This window comes from Pantherophis guttatus, chromosome 5 (assembly GCF_059756535.1).
Source record: "Pantherophis guttatus breed Tessera chromosome 5, ASM5975653v1, whole genome shotgun sequence".
Classification (NCBI taxonomy): Eukaryota; Metazoa; Chordata; class Lepidosauria; order Squamata; family Colubridae; genus Pantherophis; species Pantherophis guttatus.
The window spans coordinates 9,191,226-9,214,974 of record NC_142067.1 but is presented as its reverse complement, the minus strand read 5'-3'; the positions used below and the strand labels follow the sequence as shown (position 1 = coordinate 9,214,974).

The 23,749-nt window shown below is 43.0% G+C and overlaps 1 protein-coding gene across 1 annotated transcript; it reads right to left on the bottom strand.

Moving 5' to 3' along the window:
- Positions 1–953: 953 nt before the first annotated feature.
- On the bottom strand, positions 954–22,781 carry EED (embryonic ectoderm development). Its single transcript, XM_060686192.2, has 12 exons — positions 22,494–22,781; positions 16,215–16,367; positions 13,761–13,853; positions 12,722–12,787; positions 10,784–10,909; positions 10,063–10,144; positions 8,259–8,350; positions 7,897–8,030; positions 6,422–6,527; positions 6,004–6,162; positions 2,563–2,636; positions 954–1,281 (listed from the first exon to the last, which is right to left on the bottom strand). Exons 1-12 carry the CDS (start codon positions 22,662–22,664, stop codon positions 1,155–1,157), a joined length of 1,383 nt encoding a protein of 460 aa, XP_060542175.2. The 5' UTR covers positions 22,665–22,781; the 3' UTR covers positions 954–1,154.
- Positions 22,782–23,749: the final 968 nt, after the last annotated feature.

The window sequence follows — 23,749 nt, the reverse complement described above, 5'->3', positions numbered from 1 at the left end:
ACTATCTCGCTTTGCATGTAATGAGTCTATCTCATATATTACATGCTCTCTACATGGGGCTCCCCTTGAGGTGCACCCGGAGGCTCCAACTGGCGCAGAGTGCGGCCGCACGGGTGGTTATGGGAGCAACATGGAGCTCCCACGTAACACCTCTCCTGCGCGAGCTGCACTGGCTCCCGGTGGTCTTCCGGGTGCGCTTCAAGGTGCTGGTTACCACCTTTAAAGCACTCCATGGCTTAGGACCTGGTTATCTACGGGACCGCCTACTACCACCAACAGCCTCCCACCGACCAGTACGCTCCCACAGAGAAGGGCTCCTCCAGGTGCCGTCGGCCAAACAATGTCGGCTGTCGGCCCCTAGGGGGAGAGCCTTCTCTGTGGGGGCACCGACGATCTGGAATGAGCTCCCCCCAGAGATACGGAGGATCCCGGATCTGCGCACCTTCCGCCGCGAGTTGAAGACGCTTTTATTTCATCAAGCGGGCCTCGCCTAAATCTTCTCCCTTTTAAATGTAAATTTTAAATTTGTAATGTATTTTAAAACTAGGGGTATTTTAAATTATGGGTATTAATTCAGCCAAATTTATTTAATTCATTTTTATTCGATTTTAAATTTTATATATTTATGTGTTTTATTTCATGGCTGTACACCGCCCTGAGTCCTTCGGGAGTAGGGCGGTATAGAAATTCGATAAATAAAAATAAATAAAAATATTAGTTTCACCTTTTAAGTTGCATTGCTGAAATAAATGAACTTTTGCACGATATTCTAATTTTTCGAGTTTCACCTGTAGAATCCTACATAAAATGTTCTCTTTATCTTATCAAACCTGTCTCTCTCACATGCACAAACTTTTATCTGCTTGTCTTTTAATTCACAAATATACAAAATAGCAAATATCTATTTAATACAGAGGAAGTTCTCCAGCTTTCAAACACCAAAAGTAAAATAATTTTTTCAAATGTACAAAAATAATTTTTTATTAAAAAAGCAGTTTTTTTAAAAAAGGACAATCCTACCAAATCAAATGTAAACATTTCTAAGTTCAGCTGTTGACAGAGGCAAGGAAAGATTACTCTGAAAGCGTTTACAGTATCAGCAGGTGAGAAATTATTATGGCAAAAAAGCAGCATAAGTCTCAGGAAGCCGTAATTTATCGAAGTCGGTCCCAGCGCCAGATGCTGGCATCATCACACACAGCTATAAGGATACTGCTATCTCTGCTAAAGCTGGTTTGTCGAATAGCAGCAGCACACTTTGGATGAGTAAGAGTTGTGCACCTATTAAAGAAATTAAGTATTACATTTCTTTGAAAGGAAGAAAGCATCTTGGACAACGTAGAAAAGGAGCTAAATGTTTTAAACTTCATTTTAAGAAGTCATCTTCCCACAACCTCACAGAATACTGTGCCCAAACGTAAAATAAATCAAGATTTAATGAATTTGAAAAAATGGATCCTGGTTTAATAATTCAGATTAAACACATGGATTCGTTCAAAAAGAAATATTTCTCCAGGCTAAAAAAAAAGCTGATGGAAGAAAAAAGGGGGAAAATACTTCTACCAAGTTATTGCATGTAAACCCTAATCTAGGCTTAAATTTTTGGAATTGTGATAAAGGTATGCTCTGGTAAATGACCATGAGGGGGTTATATCAGTTAAATCTATGCTGTCTATAAAGGTTCAGGTTGTGGAAATCCTTAATTTGTTACAGGCATATTAGAAAATCATGAAGTGCTGATTTTTATCTGTCAAATACTTGTTTAGAAATTCAGATGCAGTAGCCAAAATGTGTCAATATACTGTATGCTCCCATGCATTCATGAAGCCCGTTCACTAATTTAAGCACATATAAAAGGTGAAAAATCACGTGGACAAAATCCCATTCCCATTTTTACATATACATAAGTAAAACTATTTAAATTTAATGGTACCCTGCTTTAAGAGACAGGGTTTCCCTCAGTCAACTCATTAAAATAAGGGTGTCAAACTCAATTTCATTTGAGGGCCACATCAGGGTTGTTTGACCTTGGGGGGAGGCGTGGCCGGCTTCATGTCACTCATGTCAGAGATGCCTGTGGTGGCATGAGCGCTCTGCCAGCGAAAACGGGCTCCTGAGCTCTGTTTTTAGCTGCAACGGCCTCCTGCAACCCTCTGCCAGTGAAAATGGAGCTCAGGAGGGCCGGCCGCAGGTAGCCCTCCCAAGCTCCATTTTTGCTGGCAGAGGCACCTTTGCTGTTTCCAGGGTGGCCCCGTGGGCCAGATCTAAGATCCAATGGGCCTTGAGTTAACACCCCTGCATTACAATGAGGGTTTACTGTACATTCTTAAATCGGAAATAAAAGTGAGATCATACATAAGTTATTAAGGGGTTCAAGTAGGTACCTATATCCCAGTTATTTTATAGTGGCAACCCCCCCTCATTGTTGAACAAAAGGCATACCAATTAAAACTATCCATTTTTCCAACTACAATTTTAAACATCACATTTTAAAATGTATATGTGCATGTTTCACAGTGCTTACAAGAACTGGAACAGTATCAAAGATTTATTTATGCTTACTTTGCTTTATGTGGATCTTCTACTTCTAAGTCCCATACGTAAAGTTTCCCAACTTGATTGCCCAATGCCAGCATCTGGAAGATACATGTACTCAATCCTGTACCACGGACACAAGGATCAAAGGATCTAAAATGTATTGTTCAATATCGCAGCCTACTACTTTGGGTTACAGAGATGTTGTAATTCATATTTACTTCAACGAACACATATTCAAACCCTTCCTACTCAGGCAACTCAATAAATGCCTGGAGCTTAATTCCTGCCCCAAATAAATTGTTCAAGCTGTGTACTAATTTTAGTAATAGAATCATCACTCCACATTTGTAAGCATTTTAGAGAAATGGCTTTCTCCATGGTCCTGAACTATGGTTTAGTAATGTATAGGTAATTCTCAACTTACCACCTTTTATTTAGTGATCAAAGGTATAGCAGCACTGAAAAAAGTGACTTATGACCATTGTCCATATAACTGTTATGGCCTCTCCATGGTCATGTGATCAAAATTTGCATGTATTTATGGCAGTTGCAGTGTCCTGGGGTCATGTGATCACCTTTCGCGACCTTCTGACAAAGCCAATGGGAAGGCCAGATTCACTTCAAACTCGTACTGCTAATTTAACAACTGCAGTGATTCACTGAATAGTGGCAAGAAAGATTGTAAAATGGGAAAAAACTTACTTAAAAACTGTCTCACTTAACAACAGAAATGTTGGGCTCAACTGTGATTGTTGAGGACTACCTGTACAAATGAGGTTTATCCTGGTGATGTCCCTTCTTCTCTAGTAAGGCTATAATGAAGTATTTTGTACCGCTGAACATTTTTAACAGAAGTAATTCACAAAACCCTACACATTGTGGTTTAGGTCTGTAGAGGTAGGTCAAAGGTCGTAGTGCCAGGCTAAGAGCAGCACACTGCCTTAGCTCATGCTCTATGATCTCATTTTGGCTTTGATCTGCATTATCTCACCTTCAGAAGATGGCATCTTGAGAGGGGGGTGAATAGTTTCTACCAATTAGAACACTGTCCTGCCTTTTTTGTCTGCCTGTAAAAACTGTATAAAAAATAAAGCTCTCTGTGAAAGTGAGAGAGACATCTTCGCACAGAGCAAAAGCCTGGATCTCTGATTTACAACATAGGTCACCCTTCCCCTGTTCAGTGATCTCCAAAAGTGTAGACTATCACCTTGAAATTGTAGCTTAACACAGCTGTAACACGCCAGATTGGGTAAGAGTCTGTAAAGTGAAGAAGCCATTGTAATTAACACCACTTTTGGGGTGTGAATATACAGTCAAGTTACAGAGGCAGTTTGGTCTAGTGGTTCAGGCACTGGACTAGGAATGAGGAAGCCCAAGTTCTAGATCTGCCTTAGGCATGGAAACTGGCTGGGTGACTTTGGGTCCATCACTCTCTCGTCCTACGAATGAAGCAATTGCAAACCACTTATAAAAAATGTTGCCAAGGAAGCTGTAGAAACTTGTCAAGGCTGATTCAAAGGCTTCAGCTATTTAAAAGTAGGTCATCGTGTACTAATAAGGTCATCGCTTGCTACAGCCAAGCATGTTCTCTATTAAGAACATGTGTAGATTCCCAACTGCAGAAACCATTTACACTGTGTGTGTTCTTTAAAAAAAACCAAAAAACCTGGAAACCTCTAGCATTCTTCGTTCCAGAAAAATTCCATTCCCCAGTCGTGAAAATGTTCTGTACTAAGCTTTCTTTTCCATAGTGGAAATACTTATAGTCATCCAAGAGACTGAATTCTTCACTTTAGAAATACATGGGAAACACAGTATTGGCACAACAGCAAGCATTGCTGACTGGCGAGAATGAAGTCTGACTGAATTATCTGTTGTCTTTGTCCAGTTGCCTCTTGAAAAAGCAGACACAGAATAACAGAGATGGAAGGGACCTTGGAGGTCTTCTAGTCCAACCCCCTGCTTAGATAGGAAACCCTATACCACTTCAGACAAATGGTTATCCAACATCTTCTTAAAAACTTCCAGTGTTGGAGCATTCACAACTTCTGGAGGCAAGTTGTTCCACTGATTAATTGTTCTCACTGTCAGGAAATTTCTCCTTAGTTCTAAGTTGCTTCTTTGGGATATCCACTCTGTTGACTTACTGTTCTCATTCCATTGCCGATACTATTTTGAACACCTGAATTGCTTTCCCCGTTTCCCAGAAAAATCATCCGAAGAGCTCTGGTGGCGCAGAGGTTAGACTGCATTACTGCAGGCTCCTTCTGCTGACTGCCGGCTGACTGCAATTTGGCAGTTCGAATCTCACCAGGCTCAAGGCTGATTCAGCCTTCCATCCTTCCGAGGTCGGTAAAATGAGGAGCCAGATTGTTGGGGGCAACAGGCTGACTCTGTAAACCGCTCAGAGGGCTGTAAAGCACTGTGAAGCGGTATATAAGTCTAATAATTTTAAATTTTGTATTGGTATGTGTTTTAGTTCTGGCTGTGCACCGCCCTGAGTCCACTAGGAGAAGGCGGGATATAAATTGAATAAAATAAAATAAATAAAATAAGTGCTATTGCTATTACATCAATGAGATTCAAACACTCCTTCCTGCAACTCCCATTTGGCCGGTGCCTGGCCTCTCATACCCCATGTTCCTTACCTGTGGCTCTCATTGCTTTCCACTTAACATGTGCATCTCAGGGTTATGATGGCAACTAGGACAGCCTGGATTTATCTGAAGCGGTCATGTGATGCCCCAGTCCCAATCACCATCATAACCAGAAGACTACCTTCAGTTTCTCGTTCACCCGTATCACCCAGAGGCATTCAGTAATGAAGCCCACAGAGCACCATGTAATCATGACAGACTCAAAAACCTAAAAAGTCTGTCATATTACATGCGTGTTACAGTTGATTGACTCAAGTCACTCACCCTGAATTTTCCTGTTCAATATTAATTCCTTTACACAGATGGGCTGTTCAATCCCGATGAACCCTTCATACACTCAAGGTGCTTCACAGTACCTTACATTCAATTAAAGCCCCGGGTTACTCCTTATACAGGTGGTCCTCGACTTACAACAGTTTGTTTAGCAACCGTTCAGTTACAACAGCACTGGAAATAGTGATTTATAAATATTTTTCACACTTACGACCGCTGCAGCATCTCCATGGTCACGTAATCAAAATTCAGTCGCTTGGCAACTGATTCGTATTTATGACGGTTGCAATGTCCCAGGGTCATGTGCTTTTCTGACCAACAAAATCAATGAGGAAGCCAGATTCATGCAACCACCGTGTTGCCCACTTAACAAGTGCAATGATTCACTTAACAATTGTGGCAAGAAAGGTCTTAAAGTGGGGCAAAACTCATTTAACAAATGTTTCACTTAGCAACAGAAATGTTGGGCTCAATTGTGGTCGCAAGTTGAGGACTACCTGTATTATTCTACTGCTCAACCGTATATGGTTTTTACCTTTTGCCAGAAATCCATAGAAAACCTCATATACCAAATATCACATTGGCTATAATCAAATCGCCCTAAAATAGTCACATTAGACTCGCTGGGCTTAATTTTATCTATGTTGTCTTCCATTTTGCCAGGTTTCCAACATACAATGGCATTTTCACAGGACTGCAGAGAGAAATAGAAAAAAATAAAAAAGCAATATTAGTGACAAAAATGTTCTCATTAACCCAAACTGCAGTTAATATGAAATGTTTAACATATATTAACAACTGTGTTTTATTTTGGAAAGAACTAGCAACAGGGCATAGATCTATACTTTACAATTTATTTACCTCAGACAGTAACCTATTTTTAAGCTGCCTTCTAGATATCAAAACACAGATAATGGAAACAAAAAAAAGTAATTTTAAAATGAAAGAAATACCTTGGAAAGGATCAGATCACCCAGCCATCGCACACAGTCTACATAATTTCTATGTATGTCTCTTGTAGAGAAGTCAGGGAAATGAATCTTTTGAGAAACAAAGGGCCTGCGGAGAAAAGGGAGACATGAAAAAACAGGAAAAATTGGGAGAAGAGGCCTGCACTGAATGCAACCATTACTGGTATGTTTAAATACAATTATTGATCTCTGATTAAACACAATATATAAATACAGGTAGTCCTCGACTTACAACAGTTCATTTAGTGACTGTTCGAAGTTACAATGGCACTGTAAGAAAGGGACTTTCACCCTTACAATCGTTGCAGCATCCCAGTGATCACCGGATCAAAACTCCGGTTGCAGTGTCCCGGGATCATGTGACCACCTTCTGATAAAGTCAATGGGGAAGGATTCCCTTAGCAACCGTGTTACTAACTTCTCAACTGCAGTGATTCACTTAACAACTGTGGCAAGGAAGATGTAAAATGGGATAAAACTCACTTAACAACCTTTTTGCTTAACAACAAAAATGTTGGGCTCAATTGTGGTCATAAATCAAGAACTACCTGTAACGTATTGTGAGTCTAAAAACAAACATTGGTACGATTCTTCTTATGTCCCAGGTTCAGTGAAGCTATTCTAATTTCTTGAATATCTAAGAAAACTGGTATGTAATAAGAAACATGTAAGTAAGTTGAATGCACTAGCAATGGAATACTTAAGTGATCCTCAGGAAGAAATTAAGGACTTTAAAAAGCAAAAGGTAAAAAAAATACGTGGTAGATATAAGGATACTTGGAAATGACAAAAAGGCCTGGAGAGACATAATGAACGGTACTGTAAAATAACATTAGTCTATTGTCTTTCCCCCCCTTTTTTTCTTATTTTTTTTACTACTTCTTACTCCTTTTCTGTCTGCGTAATACTGCTTGCCTCCAAATGATGTCCGTGTATTTATGTATGGAATACAGTTTCCTTTCATGTGTGAGCTAAGGAATTGATTTGAGCGTTAAACAAAAGTATGAAAACAAAAACACGTTATTGGTTTTTAATGCTGATATTGATTTATAAAGCTTTACCCTTTCAGTGTTTCAGTAAAGGGCACTTTTATAAAATTCTATAAAGCAAGTCTTACATAACCCAATAAAATGAAATACAGGTGCAAAAGTCAGAATCCTATGCACATGATGGTCGTATAGTAGTATAAATCCAGAGTTTTCGTCCCCCTCAAAAAACAAACCTGTAAGAAGAGAGGCAGTGATTGGTCCAGATCCAACCAATGTACTTTTGTGACTGACAATGGATAAGAACCTGGGTGTCTCTACTCCTAATCTAGGCCCAAGCTCTCAGTTTTGAGATTAACCCGTTTCTAAATCCATTCATTTACCAGTTGTACATTGGAGGATACATGATTTCATAAGGAGACTTTTAGACTCAAAAGGGAAGTATAACACTGGGATAGGACTATTTCTTACCTATTCGTTTTATTGGGATTGTACTCATAGGATTCTTTGATGGCATTTATCATTCTCTTTGAATTGATTCGCCAGAGCTTTAGAGAGTGATCCATGCCACAGGACATTATCTTCTCACCAAGCAGATCATAATCCTGTATGCAAAACACACCAAGGCACAGCTTTTAAGTTTTGCATCCAATATTCAAAGCAAAGCAAGAAAACACCCCAGAAAACGCTCCCATCTCCAAATGAACCTTATAATGAAGTGTTCGTAATTGTTTAAGTTTTCTCAAGTTTATAAAGTTTAATTTCAGTACAAAAATCAAAGTCAAGATGATTTCCAAAGGGTTTCTCAAACCACATAATAGTATTGGACTTACTGCACTTAAAACTTCATCTCTGTGTCCTTCGACCCCTCCAAATATCGCAACCAAAGTGTCTGTCTGAATGTTCCACAATCGGAGTGCATGATCTAGTAAAATACAAGAAACCAGATTAGATTGTGTCATCCATATGTAACTCACCATTAACATATTCCTCATTTATAACTATATATTATAGTGAACTACATCAAAGGTTAGTTAGAGATGCCAGAGAGATATAAATGCTTAATGAAAAGAAATAGGCCCAGATATCACATGAGATTTCAAGCATCTAGGCTGCCAAAGAGCTTCCATCTAACAGAGAGGGGGGGGAGGGGTGTCTCTTCAGGCTTATTTAATAACCATAGCTTACTTCTAAAGAAAAAATTTTCAGTGGTATAAATTTTCAGTGCAGCTACAAAAAGAAAGCATCTGCTCTCTCTCTGAAATAAAGCAAGCTTTTCAATAATTCCGAGTTTTATTTTGGAAAAAAAAAATGTAACACTTGCTGCAACCACACAAGGTTTAAGGCTATAGTTCAAGCTTATCTTATTTCACTAGCCTAAAGAACAGCAACTGACAGCTTTCCCGATATTGCTGAATACATATCCCAGCATCCCTCAGTGGTGTCCCTGCTTCCGAGAAAAATGTAAATAAGCAGCATTTGGAATAGCCTTGCAGAACATGTGGCCTACTAATGGTTTTAAATAAATCAATAAATTCACTGCCATCCCCAAAGATGCACCAATGAGTGCTTCTTATACCTAATCTAGGCCCTACCACTGCCAGCCCCAGCACTGCTGCCATTACCCTAGCCAACAAACAGGTGATTTGAGCGCCAGGTATTCATTCTCCTGTGGCTCATAGTGATTTTTCATTTATCAATGTGGCCTTTTCTCTTTTACAAACTGTGCAGGCTAAGAATATCATGTTTGCGTAATAAACCATAGTCTGACCATAGCTTACAGTAGGGAACAAAATCATGAACATTAAAGGATAATACTGTTTTCTTGTGCCTTGTGATCAGGAAATCCACCTTCTTTGTAAACTGATAGATTTCAAATTGTCTTTAAATGTTGCTGATCTTTGTACTGCTGATAGAAAGGGGTATTAAACCAGAACAAAATAGAAGTGGGACATATCTATGCGAAATCAGAAAGAATTCCTCCATTTTTTAAAAAAAATTGATTTATATGCTGCCCTTCTCCGGGGACTCAGGGCGGCTTACAATACGTTAAGCAATAGCCTTCATACTTTTGTATATTTATACAAAGTCAGCTTATTGCTCCCACAAACTGGGTCCTCAATTTACCTACCTTAGAAAGGATGGAAGGCTGAATCAACCTTGAGCCTGGTAAGATTCGAACTTACAGTAATTGCAGACAGCTGGTGTTAATCACAATGCTATCAGTCTGCTGAGCCACCAGGCCCTTTTTACGCTTTTAGTATAATGAACCTGGCAGTCAATTTCATTTTTAAACAATGAGGTGCCCAATAATCTTGCAATACAATCTTTTATTAGATTAAACTAATTTCACACTGTTCTTGAAAATCCTTAACCAATGTTTTGTTACAACTGGCTATTCCGTTTTCTCAAGTTCTATCTAGCCAATAATAAATCTCTCTCTTAACAGCACTCTATAAAACAATGGAGTATGCTTTTTCTAATACTCTCTATCCACCATTGAAGTTTTATAACTTTTTAATATGATGCTTTGTTAATTTCACAGCCAACCTTGTTCTCCTTCTTGCTGGTACAAAAAAAGGCCACAAATACAGTATATTACTCATAAAAACTGTTAAAAGGAATTTATTCTCCTACCTTTGCTAACAGACAAGAGAAGATTTGGATCCCTCGGGTGAAATTTCAATTCATTTATTGCATTTCCGTGGCCCACATAGTGCTGCAATAAAATTCAGAGGTTAGTTTCCTTGTGGCAACACACAAGCCTGCCTTATCCCATCCCAGAGTTCTGATGCAACTAGTCCAGTACAGGCAGTCCTTGATTTGTGACTGTTCAAAGTTATGGCAGATTTCCCTGGGGATACTTACGACCTGGCTCTGAAGTTCCAATGGCCAGCCCACCCAGTCACATGATATTGGACACTCAGCAATAGGCCTGAATTTACAGTTGTTTGCAGCATCCCAGTCACATGACATCTTACTAATGTTTTGCCGAGAACCAGTACTTACTTCCGGTTTCAGCAAAAATGGCCCATAGTAAACCATTGTTTCGCTTTAATGATTGTGGCAGTCATTTTACCAGCGCCTCAAAAAAGGTATAAAAGTGTCAATCATGGGGGTGACTATCACAAATTATGACTGTGACGTCTTCATTATGGTTGTAACTCAAGGACTATCTGTAGTTAATCTTGAATGGTTTAAGGCAGGATTATTTCACAGATTTTCCTGGAGAGGCTGAACTTCAACCTCTTGCATGGTAAAGCATGACCTCTCTGGTCCCCATCTCACCCTACATATTTTCTACTAAGAGGCCAGAGACAGTATTTGAACCTCATATTTATCTCTGGGATCAACTCACCTTTATACACTGCATCGTAATGGGGTTAATTATTCGAATAATGCCTCGGGAGCCAGCCACTGCCAGAAGAGGATGGCTTGTATTGCTGTCGTAAGTCCACGCACAAGTATAAAAGTTTTCATCTGCCTGAAGTATGTAGTTAAGTGCAATACACACAACTACGAACTTTCCACTGACAGGGATAAAAAAATGCTTTAAGAAACTCATTTGGGAAAAGTGGCAGCTTAAAAAGTATGTTAGTGATAGTTTATTCCTTCAGTCGTTCGCACAAATGATTTGCCATTTGACATAAAAATCAGTTACGAGCCAAGGGATGATTATGTTCAACATGTGCAGCAGCCATTAAAATATTAACAGCCCACAGCTTTGCAGCAGCTTTCTCTGGCTTAGTTCTCTCCAGATGTTTCTGGAGAACAATTCCCATAAATTCCCTGCATAGTTACAGATTTGATGCGAGGACACCAGATGGAGAAGGCTATTCCAGGGAGCTAAAAGAGGAGGCAGAGGAGTTCATATGAGGTCAAGGGAATGGATAAACTCTGGAGGCAGCAGAGGCTGGAAAATGAGTGAAAGGATTGCTAGAAATTGCAAAACAGCTATTAAACTGTTCCCTGGGTGTCATTTCAATCCTTCTGAAACCCGTTTCTCTAAATCACAGTCCTTATCCTGTTCTTAACTATAGCTCCTACTAGCCGTGCTCACATTCTCAGGACTCTGAAATACAGAGGGGTTCATTACATACTCCAATCTACTATATTAGCTTTTATGCCAGCCTTTCCCAATTTGGGATATTGAAATGCAGGATTTAATTTCCCACAATTATGCCTGGCACAGTAACTCCGCACGGAATAACAAGAGTTGGAAGGCCAACCCTGTGCTCAAGCAGGAAACCCTATAGCATTTCAGACAGGTTCCTGAATAAAGTACTTTTTTCTTTAAAAAAATAGAATAACCAGCACTAAGGTAAGTCCAAAAAAAAAAAAAAAAAGCCAGAGGAGATAAAACAAAAAGAACTTTAAGGAAGAAACGACAACATAGGAAGTACTGCACAAAATAGTTAGGACCAGGGATGAAATCCAGCAGGTTCTGACAGGTTCTGGAAAACCGGTAGTGGAATTTTTGAGTAGTTTGGAAAACCGGCAAATACCACCTCTGGCTGGCTCGAGTGGGCTGAGAATGGAGATTTTGCCGTATCCTTCCCCCCCGGAGTCAGGAGGGAATGAAGATTTTGCAGTATCCTTCCCCTGGAGTGTGGTGGGAATGGAAATTTTGCAGGATCCTTCCCCTGCCACGCCCACCAAGCCACGCCCACCAAGCCCACCAAACCACGCCCACAGAACCGGTAGTAAAAAAAATTGGATTTCACCACTGGTTAGGACCATTTGTAATCACAAATATATATATATATCAACATTTACTTTTTTTCCAGCAACACTCTTAATTAGGTATAGGCTTTCCTCCGAGTAAAAGAAATATTTTGGCAAAGCATTCAAAATACTTAAATAGCATCTTGAATATAGAACAATTGATGGCATATTTCTTATTGTTTATAAGCTCTTATTACTACTACAGAACCTTATGAAGTGACCCGTTCTTCCAGGCAGGTTCAGGAAATGTGATGTGCTCAAAACCACCCTAAGAAACCATAGCAGAAAACTCCAGTGATGCTGTCAATCCCTTTGGAACTGCAACATATGCAAAGGAAACCATGTGTCATGGAAAAATGAGAAAAAGGGACAAAAGGGGGAAAGAAAACAGACATCATTATGCAGTTGGGACTAATAAGCAGTAAGATCCAACATCCCATAGGACAGAGCATCGTTTTATTTCACCCCCTCTGGAGAATTTTTTTTGATTTTGTGACATGGCTTAGTTAAAAAAAGAGAAATATGATGCCTCCCTGAAAACAATTCTAGAAACGTATGTAATGAAGGATACATCAGCATCCACATAGGATTGCAATAACCGTATTTCTCCTTGGGAATGGCATTCATATAAAGTTACCTGCAGATGGACAAAACACAAGAGGTTAAAGCTACGCCTTTCCATACCAAAGTTGAAAACTTCGAAGGTAACTTTTCTCAGCAGCAGGAAGGAAAGAAAAGGTACACAACTAGCTTAATTTAAATAGGCCCACAATGTATTTATCCAGCCATAATCTATTTCACCTGTTGCAGATCTGCTCAGATCTATCAATGTAACCTTGAATATCTATGTGCCTATAGATGTGTGTGTTTAACAACAGATACAATATAAGTCTTGGGGGAGCCAAGCGAACCTATGGTCCTCCCGCTGCAAAATTATATCATACAGTGTAATAAAAAAGACACAGAGCAAGACAGTCAGTTGGATCCATCGGTTAAGATACCAGATGCATTTTCCGCCTTGAATTGCTTGTAAAACTAATTTTAAAAGATGGAATACAAATAAATAACAAGTCACAATTTAATCAGCTTAGGCTGCATTTTTAAACTCTGGTGAAATTCTCTGCTCCCCATATCCCCACTGGAACAATGTCCACTGCTTTTCATTCAAAAGCCTATGCTTCCGAGGCACACTCGGTAGGCTGCAGTCAGAAACCACTGCCAGCTTTGTTCCCTGCTGTCTCAATTCATCACAAGTTCCAAGAGTCAACTCATAAATTCAAAGGCACTGTTCAACTTTTCCGAAAACGGCACTCTATAACTTTCAAAAGTGGGACAGCGGTCCCTCAGGAAGTCAAGAAGAAAGGAAGTTTGTGGAGTTTGTTGTGCTCTCTGAGCTTGGTTGTTTGCTTGCAGATGTTTCATTACCCAACCAGGTAACAACATTACTGCAAGTGAGTGTGGGGTTTGCTGCTGATGTTATCTAGTTGAGTAATGAAACATCTGCAAGCAAACAATTCAACTCAGAGAGTACCAAGTTCCTCCCTAAACTACAGATAATCTATTGTATTGGAAAGAAAGATGTCCAAGGCAAGTTTTAAGAAGCTACTCACTCGGTTGCTGCCAACAGTGGCAAAGACCAGGGGATCGCCTTCCTTGCTGTGCCAATTAAACTGCACCCCAAATAATGGTTGACTGTGATCCTCCTGAAAAGGAAACCGCAAGTCAAGTTCAAACCATAGCATTTCATCCAGCATTAAAACAAGCTCAGAAGGGACATAAACAGGCTTAACAAAATTATTGTACAGATAGTCGAGTTAGACCATTTTTCAGGAACCCTTCAAAACTATGACAGTGCTGAACAAGGGGGACTTACGACCAGTCCTCGGAGTTCTGGCCATCGCAATGTTCCCAGAGTCACAATCCAGGCGCTTGGGTGCCTGGCTTGCAATTATGTCACTGCCGTAAGCTGCAGTCACATACCTACCATTTGTGACCTTTCCTGTCAGCTTCCCACAAAATCCTATAAGTTTCTCCTACTTCATTTTCTCCCAAGAAGCCCCACTATGGAGTACGGGATCCCGGGGACTTCATACTCCATAGTACACTTCTGCCCATCCTTGCTCTATAACTGCTCCCACCGCCTTCCCACGCTTATTGCCCATCCTTGCCCGCCACAGGAGTAACGTCTGCCTGCAGTACTCACTCATCCACCCTGCCCTTCCATCCACAGCTCTTACCCGCTGGCCTGCTTCTACAAGACTCCAGTCACATGAGGACCTCCCTTAACGACCTGCATGGTCAATGGGTTAGGACAGCAACCAGGATGTCGCACTTTAAAACCATATTACTTAGTGACTGAAATTCATTTTCTAACCTTTTTTTTAAATAAGGGTCAGTAATAGAAAGGATACTGCATGCCCACAAATAATACTGAACGCCATATAGTTACAAAATGATTAATCTACCAAAGTAAAAACTTGTGACCCCTTCCCCAAAGTGTTAAAATGGAGAGGTGGTATTATCAGAGGGAGAACACTAGATACCTTCCTCCTAGACCAGAGGTCTTCAAACTTGGCAGCTTTAAGACTTGTGGACTTCAACTCCCAGAATTTTGGGACTTGGTTCAGCAGCTAAGCAGTCCTCGGCTTACAAGCATGCATTTAGTGACTGTTTAAAGTTACAGTGGCACTGAAAAAAAGACTTACATTTTTGTATGTAAGTGTCCTTGCACTTAACAATCATGACAGCATCCCCCAGTCATGTGACCAAAATTCAGGTGCTGGGTAACCAGCATGTATTTACGATGGTTTCAGCATCCTGGAGTCATGACATTCAGTAAGGGAAGCTAGATTTGCTGAACAAGCACCTGATTCACTTAATTGCAGGGATGTGCTTAACAGCCCTAACAAGAAAGGTCATACAATTGGGTGCAACTCACTTAACAACCACTTTGTTTAGCAACAAAAATTCTGGTTTCAATTGTGGTCGTAAGTCAAGGGCTACCAGCATTTGGATGAAAGACAACTATGGGGATACAAAGGCAGCAGCCTTTCTTGGGACAAAGAAAAGCATCCTGAAGAACAGCAGTGGTGAACCAATTGCAAACTCTATAGATTATGTTCCTGAAATGCCTGAGAGACAAGGACATCTTTAGGGCATTTTAATATATAAAACTCTTAGGCAGCATTTTAGGAACAGGAAGGAAAGGTTTAGAAAAAAAAAAAGAGGCTAAAAGAATAGAGACTGAATTCAACAATTGAGTCTAGAAGCAACTCCAGAATCTGTTTCAATTAAATATCTTTTATCCAAAATAAAAACAATTGCTATAGCTTCTGTATTGAGTATGAGGGCTATGTTTCTAGTCCTCTCTAAGAATGTCATGAAGGAAACCCAAGTTATAATGTTCAGCTGCTGTTCTTAACCATTCCCCCAAAAGAAAGTGCACCCTTCAATTTCCTGTCAACAGCTAAAATACAATTTCCTGTTGTTCCAGTTATATCTAGGTATACCTCCCATAACAATAAGGTGCATCTGAACTTGTAACAAAGATATTTTTAAAAAACTATGAAAAGAGATGGATTTTCTGAAAATGTAACAATAATGTGGTATAACTAGTACTTGGAGGATATATCTTGAGCAATCTTATTATCTCACAAAGAGAATGCACAAGTACATTAATTTTTTTTAACGATTTTTCTAATTTTGGGAGTGAGAAGCTTTCTACCAAGTTGGACCAGTATCCATTTTAAGGAGGTATGGGGGAATCGAAGCCCTGTTTTGTGGTGATAAGGCTGACCCTCTGACCTTCTGTTGAAGATTCATTTGTTTCCAAGATTGCCTTTCATCCAGAAAAGAGCTGAATATGGAGCTTTTCAAGAGAGCTTTGGCAAGATCTGATGCTATACATTATGTTTTGAGTTTTTACCTGTTTTAGGATTTTTGCATTTGTGTTTTTGTACCTTGATAACCATCAAAATATGTTGTGACATACAAATTTGATTAAAAAATAAATAGTATTTAATCAGGCAGCAGCAAACTCATGAAATACTTAAGCCTGCAAATACCTTGAGGCTGTTCACACATTTAAATGAATATTTGCATTTCTTTGACTTCCATTTTCCTTTCCCCCAACTTTTCCTTCCTGGAGCATTCGGAGTGTTCGTAGGGGTGTCAGGGCGTTCAGTGTTAGTACCACTCTCTATACTAACAGCATCATCCTGGAAACAAAAAACAAGATGGATTTCATAACAAACTAAAACCAGCAACAGCAATGTCTGAAATGCAGAAATTTTCCAGAATGATTGGAAAAACACAAGTTTCTGAATAGATTAGCTAAGAATATTCTACAAACATTAAATACTCGGCCTTTTATAATCCTGCTTCATAATACTGGCACTTATAAACAAACAACTGAAATTAATAATGAACCCAGTAGGGACCAGCATGTTTGCAAACAGCCATTTTTGTTTCATTTTATAAAACATTCAGTATGGCATGTTGAAAGTTTAAGCAATAGGCTCCAGTATCTTTTTCAGACTCTGGGCACCAAGCTTTGCTTTAAAATTAAAATCAATAGATGGTTTTGCTAGGAAATATGGGTGCAACTCGTTGTGCCCACGTGACACCTCTCCTGCGCGAGCTGCACTGGCTCCCAGTGGTCTTCCGGGTGCGATTCAAGGTGTTGGTCACCACCTTTAAAGCGCTCCATGGCATAGGACCCGGGTACCTTCGAGACCAACTTCTGCCACCAATAGCCTCCCACCGGCCAGTTCGCTCCCAGAGAGGGTCTCCTCAGGGTGCCATCGGCCAAATTATGTCAGCTGGCGACACCCAGGGGGAGGGCCTTCTCTGTGGGAGCCCCAGCCCTGTGGAATGAACTGCCCCCGGAAGTGCATAAGATCTCCGACCTCCGGGTATTTCGCTGTGCACTCAAGACCCTGTTGTTCCGCCAGGCTGGGCTATCAACATAATAATTTTAAATTGGGTGTTTTAAATTTCTGGGGTTTTAAATTGAGCCGAATTATTTAATAATTTTAAATTATTTTAATTGATGTTTGTCTTGTGCTTTTAATAGGCTGTACACCGCCCTGAGTCCTTCGGGAGAAGGGCAGTATAGAAATAAAATTATTCTATTCTATTCTATTCTATTCTCAATATTGGCCAATAAATTGGTTTGACTGGGTTGCTAAACTCTTACTAGGACAGAAACCTTCTGCCTAGCCAGTGCTACCTCTGAATTCAAGAATGACCGTTTTATTTATTTATTTATTTATTTATTTGTTTAAATTTCTATACCGCCCTTCTCCAAATAGGACTCAGGGCGGTGCACAGCCTAAGTAAAAACAAAACATACAAAATTTAAAAAACAGTATTAAAATAATTAGATATTCTGGCCGTAAATTAAAACAACCCAATTTAAAACCAATTTAAAATTTAGCTCAAGCCAGCCCAGCTAGTTGAAATAAATAAGTTTTCAGGGCCCGACGAAAAATCCGGAGGTCTGTTATTATACGTAACTCCGGGGGAAGGTTATTCCAGAGGGTGGGCGCCGTCACAGAGAAGGCTCTCCCCCTGGGGGTCGCCAGCCGACATTGTCTGGCGGACGGCACCCTGAGGAGGCCCACTCTGTGCGAGCGTACTGGCCGGTGGGAGGCTATTGGTGGCAGTAGGCGGTCTCGTAAGTACCCCGGCCCTAAGCCATGGAGCGCTTTAAAGGTGGTCACCAACACCTTGAAGCGCACCCGGAAGACTACCGGGAGCCAGTGCAGCTCGCGCAGGAGAGGTGTCACATGGGAGCGCCTCGTCGCCCCCATAATCCCCCGCGCGGCTGCATTCTGGACCAGCTGGAGCCTCCGGGTGCACCCCAGGGGGAGCCCCATGTAGAGAGCGTTGCAGTAGTCCAGGCGGGAAGTGACTAGTGCCTGAGTGACTGTGCGTAGAGAGTCCCGATCTAGAAAGGGGCGCAACTGGCGTATCAGGCGAACCTGATAAAAAGCCCCCCTGGCCACGGCCGTCAAATGGTCTTCTAAAGACAGCCGTGCGTCCAGGAGGACGCCCAAGTTGCGAGCCCTCTCCGTGGGGGCGAGTGATTCGCCCCCAATAGCCAGCGATGGCGTCAGCTGGCTATATCGGGACGCTGGAAGCCACAGCCACTCGGTCTTGGAGGGGTTGAGTCGGAGCCTGTTTCTCCCCATCCAGGCCCGCACGGCCTCCAGGCACTGGGACATCACTTCAAGGGCATCGTTGGGGTGGCCTGGGGTGGAGATGTACAGCTGGGTGTCATCAGCGTACTGATGGAACTCCACCCCGAAGCCACGGATGATCTCACCCAGTGGCTTTACATAAATGTTGAACAGAAGGGGCGAGAGGACCGACCCTTGTGGCACCCCACAAGCAAGGTGCCTCGGGGTCGACCGCTGCCCCCCCGTCAACACAGATTGCGACCGGTCAGAGAGGTAGGAGGAGAACCACCGCAGAACGGTGCCCCCCACCCCCAACCCCGCCAACCGGTGCAACATGATACCATGGTCGATGGTATCAAAAGCCGCTGAGAGGTCTAACAGGACCAGGATAGAGGAGCAACCCCTATCCCGAGCCCTCCAGAGATCATCCACCAACGCGACCAATGCCGTTTCCGTGCTGTGCCCAGGTCGGAAGCCGGACTGGAGCGGGTCTAGATAGACAGTTTCATCCAGGTACCGGGGAAGCTGTTGTGCTACCACACTCTCAACAACCTTCGCAACAAAGCGAAGGTTGGAGACTGGACGATAGTTAGCCAAAACAGCCGGATCCAGAGAGGGCTTCTTGAGGAGGGGCCTCACAACCGCTTCTTTCAAAGCGGCCGGCAGGACCCCCTCACTCAAAGAAGCGTTAACAATCTTCTGGAGCCAGCCTCGTGTCACCTCCCGGGAAGCCAGTACCAACCAGGAGGGACACGGGTCCAATAAACATGTGGTCGCATTCAGCCGTCCCAGGACCCTGTCCATGTCCTCGGGAGCCACAGGATCGAACTCCCCCCAGATAACACTCTCAAGACCTGCCTCAGTCATCCCATCCGGACATACCCAGTCAGAGGCCAGCCCTTCCCGAATCTGAGCAATTTTGTCATACAGATACTGCACAAAGTCCTCAGCTCGGCCCTGCAAGGGGTCATCCCGCGCTTCCAGATGGAGGAGGGAGCGGGTCACCCTAAACAGGGCGGCCGGGCGATTATCTGATGACGCGATAAGAGCGGCAAAATAGCTAGATTTTGCCGCTTTTATTGCCACTAGGTAGGTCTTAATATGAGACCTCACCAGTGTTCGGTCGGATTCGGAGCGGCTGGTCCTCCAACTACTCTCCAGGCGTCTTTTCCGGCGCTTCATCTCCCTAAGCTCCTCGGAGAACCAAGGAGCTAGGTGAGTTCGGTGCCGGGTCAGAGGCCGCAAAGGCACGACACGGTCCAAGGCCCCGGCAGCCGCACTATCCCAGGCGGCCACCAGGTCCTCAGCCGAGTCATGAGTCATAGTCTCAGGAAATGGCCCAAGCTCCATCTGGAACCTATCAGGGTCCATCAGGCGCCTGGGGCGGAACCACCTGGTCGGTCCCGCCTCCCTGCGGCGGGGTGCAGCGGTTAGAAAGTCCAGTCGAAGGAGCGAGTGGTCAGACCATGACAAGGGTTCGATGACTATATCCCCTGTATCAAGGCCACTCGACCACTGACCAGAGACAAAAACTAAGTCCAGAGTGTGTCCACCCATGTGAGTGGGGTCATGAATTAACTGAGTAAGGTCCATGGCCGTCATGGAAGCCATGAACTCCCGAGCCACCTCAGACGTTTCGCCGACAGATGGCAGGTTGAAATCCCCCATGACTAGAAGTCTGGGGGTACCAACCGCCACCTCAGCTATGACGTTGAGCAGCTCAAGCAGGGCCGTTGCCACGCGGCAGGGAGCCAGGTACGTGATCAACAAGCCCATCTGTACTCCACGACCCCATCTCACAAAAAGGGACTCACATCCGGCTATCTGTGGAACAGTGGTCTCCCTCGGATCAAGACTTTCCTTTATAATAACCGCCACCCCCCCACCCCTGCCCTGAGCTCTCGGCTGATGGAATGCTCGGAAACCTGGTGGGCACATATCCACGAGGGGAACCCCCCCCTCATGGCCCAACCAGGTCTCCGTAATACCTGCCAGGTCCGCTCCCCCCTCCTGAATAAGATCGCAAATGAGGGGGGCTTTATTTACCACGGACCTGGCATTGCACGACAGCAGCCGAAGGCTCGGGCCCTGAGAGTCTGAACTGCCTGGGATACGAGAAGGGCTATGGGGACCGGGGCGCGCCACCGCTCGAAGATAGCGAGTGCGCGCCCCCACCACATGATGCGGCCCCCTGCTCCCGCCGTATCTGCCCCTCCCACTCAACACATTGATAGAAAAGCCCTCGACAGAATGGACTCTAATGTCCCCCTTACCCCCGGAATCTGCACCCTCCGTGGCCCCACTAACAGCTGGGCCGGACCCCTCCCCCCGTGGGTTAACCCCCAAACCCACACAACCCTCCCACCCCTTAAAATCCCTTAAAAATCTATCAAAAAATTTCCCTAAAAAACCCCTCAATCCCCTTTTTGCAGCATGCCACCTCTCGGGGTGCCAAAGCCCGTCATAAAGGTAGGCCCTTGATAAAGTAGAGGGCCACACCTGCGAGAGGGGGGAGTCTCGCAGAATAAGAAGTTCTGTTGGTGAATACATCTAATCAATCAGTTAATTAATTAAGCTGGGGGAAGTCCACGGCCTGGGGGTAATCCAGATAGTCCAAGGTCTGGGGAGGGACATTCAGTCAATTCCAAGTCAATAAAGTCAATAAATCCAATTATGCTTGAATATTCTGAAAATAAAATAGAGACAAATTAAGAAGCTTATCCCTGACATGTTTATTTTCTATTTCAATAAGTTTATTTTAACATAGGCTTATTACCTATGAAAATAAAATCTATTACCAGGGAATGCCCATTGTCCCTAGGTGATAACTTAAGGGAGGATTATATTACAATATACCTGAGGGAGCACAGCCATTCCCTTTTCAAACTGGTGCTTCCAGACCCATCATCCACAATCAACACATGGAAACGATGATAGGAACTGCAACTCTGCCTTTAACATCCACAGTCAAAATACACATAGTCCTCCACTTACAATCAGAATTGAGCCCAAAATTTAGGTTAAGTGAGAAATGTAAATGAGTTTTGCCCCATTTTACGACTTTTCTGCCACATTTGTTAAAGGAATCACTGCAGTTTTTGAATTAGTATCCTGGTTGTTAAGTGAATCTGGCTTCCCTATTGACTTTGCTTGTCAAAAGGTTGCAAAAAGTGATCACATGACCCCCAGGACACTGCAAAGGTCATAAATATGAACCAGATGCTGAGCATCTGAATTTTGATCACATGACCATGGGGATGCTGCAAAGGTAACTGTGAGGTTATAAGTCACTTTTTTCAGAGCCATTGTAACTTTGATCAGTCACTAAATGAACTGTTGTAAATTGAGGACTACCTGTATTTGAGCTGGGAGTAATGGGATTACAGTTGCACCTTCACTCTCCAACCCCATCATCCCCAAATAACATACAAAATTGGGAATGATGGGATTTATAGTTCCACCTTCTCTTTCCAGCCCTATCATTCCCAGCCAACATAACAAGGCTGATGATGATGGGATTAGAGTTCCACCTTCTCTTTCCAGCCCTATCATTCCCAGCCAACATAACAAGGCTGGGAACGATGGGATTACAGTTCCACCTTCTCTTTCCAGCCCTATCATTCCCAGCCAACATAACAAGGCTGGAAACAATGGGATTAGAGTTCCACCTTCTTTTTCCAGCCCTATCATTCCCAGCCAACATAACAAGGCTGGGAACGATGGGATTACAGTTCCACCTTCTCTTTCCAGCCCTATCATTCCCAGCCAACATAAAAAGGCTGGGAATGATGGGATTAGAGTTCCACCTTCACTCTCCAACCCCATCATCCCCAGCCAACATAACAAGGCTGGGAACGATGGGATTAGAGTCCCACCTTCTCTTTCCAACCCTATCATCCCCACAATCCCATCACAAAGCTGGGAATAATGAAGTTGGAAGTCCCTTTTTCACTCTCCTGGCTTATCATCCCCATATCTGGGGCGGGGGAGGAGTGATAGGAGTTGGTAGCCACATCTCTCTGAAGGGCTATCCCCAGCCTCCCCCCCTCATGGTTGCTAGGAGACCGGCTAGGCCTGGGCCCCGACCACCTTGGACCTTCCCCAAGGAGGCCGGGAAGGCGAAAAGCCCCTTCAACTGCCTTCTCGCCGGGGGCCGCTCACATTTTCGTCTCCCGAAAGGTCACCGGGGTTGCTGTTCTCGTCGCTGCTGAGCTTCTGCTTCTTGGTCGGCATATCCGTTGCCGCCGTCGCCGTTGTTGCCGTTGCCGTTGCCGTTGCCGCCGCTTCAGGCGCCTCGTTTCTCCCGCCGGTTCCACGCCTCCTCTCAGACATCTTCCACGCCCCTCGCGCCCGGCCGTAAAGCGCGGACGAGGAACCCGCGCCGACGCAGAAGAGACCTGCCGGGCGGCCTGTTACAGTAGTTCTTCCGCCGTAAAGCGCAAACAGGTTTCCCCTCTTATGGTGTCGCAAAGCTTTCCCGCCTCCCCCAAAAAATAGAAGCCACACCGTCGGAGAAAATGTCCAAGGCGGCCCCGTGCGCATGCGCAGCGGGCGCGAGTTGGCGGCCCCAGATCCCTCATGCCCTTGTTTTTTCTCCACCCACCACCCCAATTTAGATTTTGGAAAGCTGCTTTCAAATAAAGCGTTTATTTTGGGGCTCGTAAAGAACAAAACCCTGTATGTGTCAGTTTTAGGAACTGATTTTTGAAAGGAATTTAAAACAAACATGAATAGAATAGAATAGAATAGAATAGAATAGAATAGAATAGAATAGAATAGAATAGAATAGAATAGAATAGAATAGAATTAGAGCAGAAAGAGGAAGAGGAAGAATAGCATAAAGTAGAATAGAATAATACAATACAATACAATACAATACAATACAATAGAATTCTTTATTGGCCAAATGTGATTGGACACACAAGGAATTTTTCTTCGGTGCATAAGCTCTCAGTGTACATAAAAAAATATATTCATCAAGAATCATAAGATACAACACTTAGTAATAGTCATAGGATACTAAATAAGCAATCAGATCATACTAGGAACTAAATCACGGGCCTGGTGGCTCAGCAGACTAAATAGCATTGTGATTAACACCAGCTGCCTGCAATTACTGTAAGTTCGAATCTCGCCAGGCTCAATGTTGACTCAGCCTTCCATCCTTTCTAAGGTAGGTAAATTGAGGACCCAGTTTTTGGGAGCAATAAGCTGACTTTGTATAAATATACAAAAGTATGAAGGCTATTGCTTAACGCATTGTAAGCCGCCCTGAGTCTCCGGAGAAGGGCGGCATATAAATCAAATAAATTTTTTTTTAAAAAAAACCTGTTCTGCGTACTATTGCTATAATTTGACTACTATATTCATTTAGTAGTGGTAGCTGGGCTTCCAGGCAGAGGCCTATATCAGTAAAG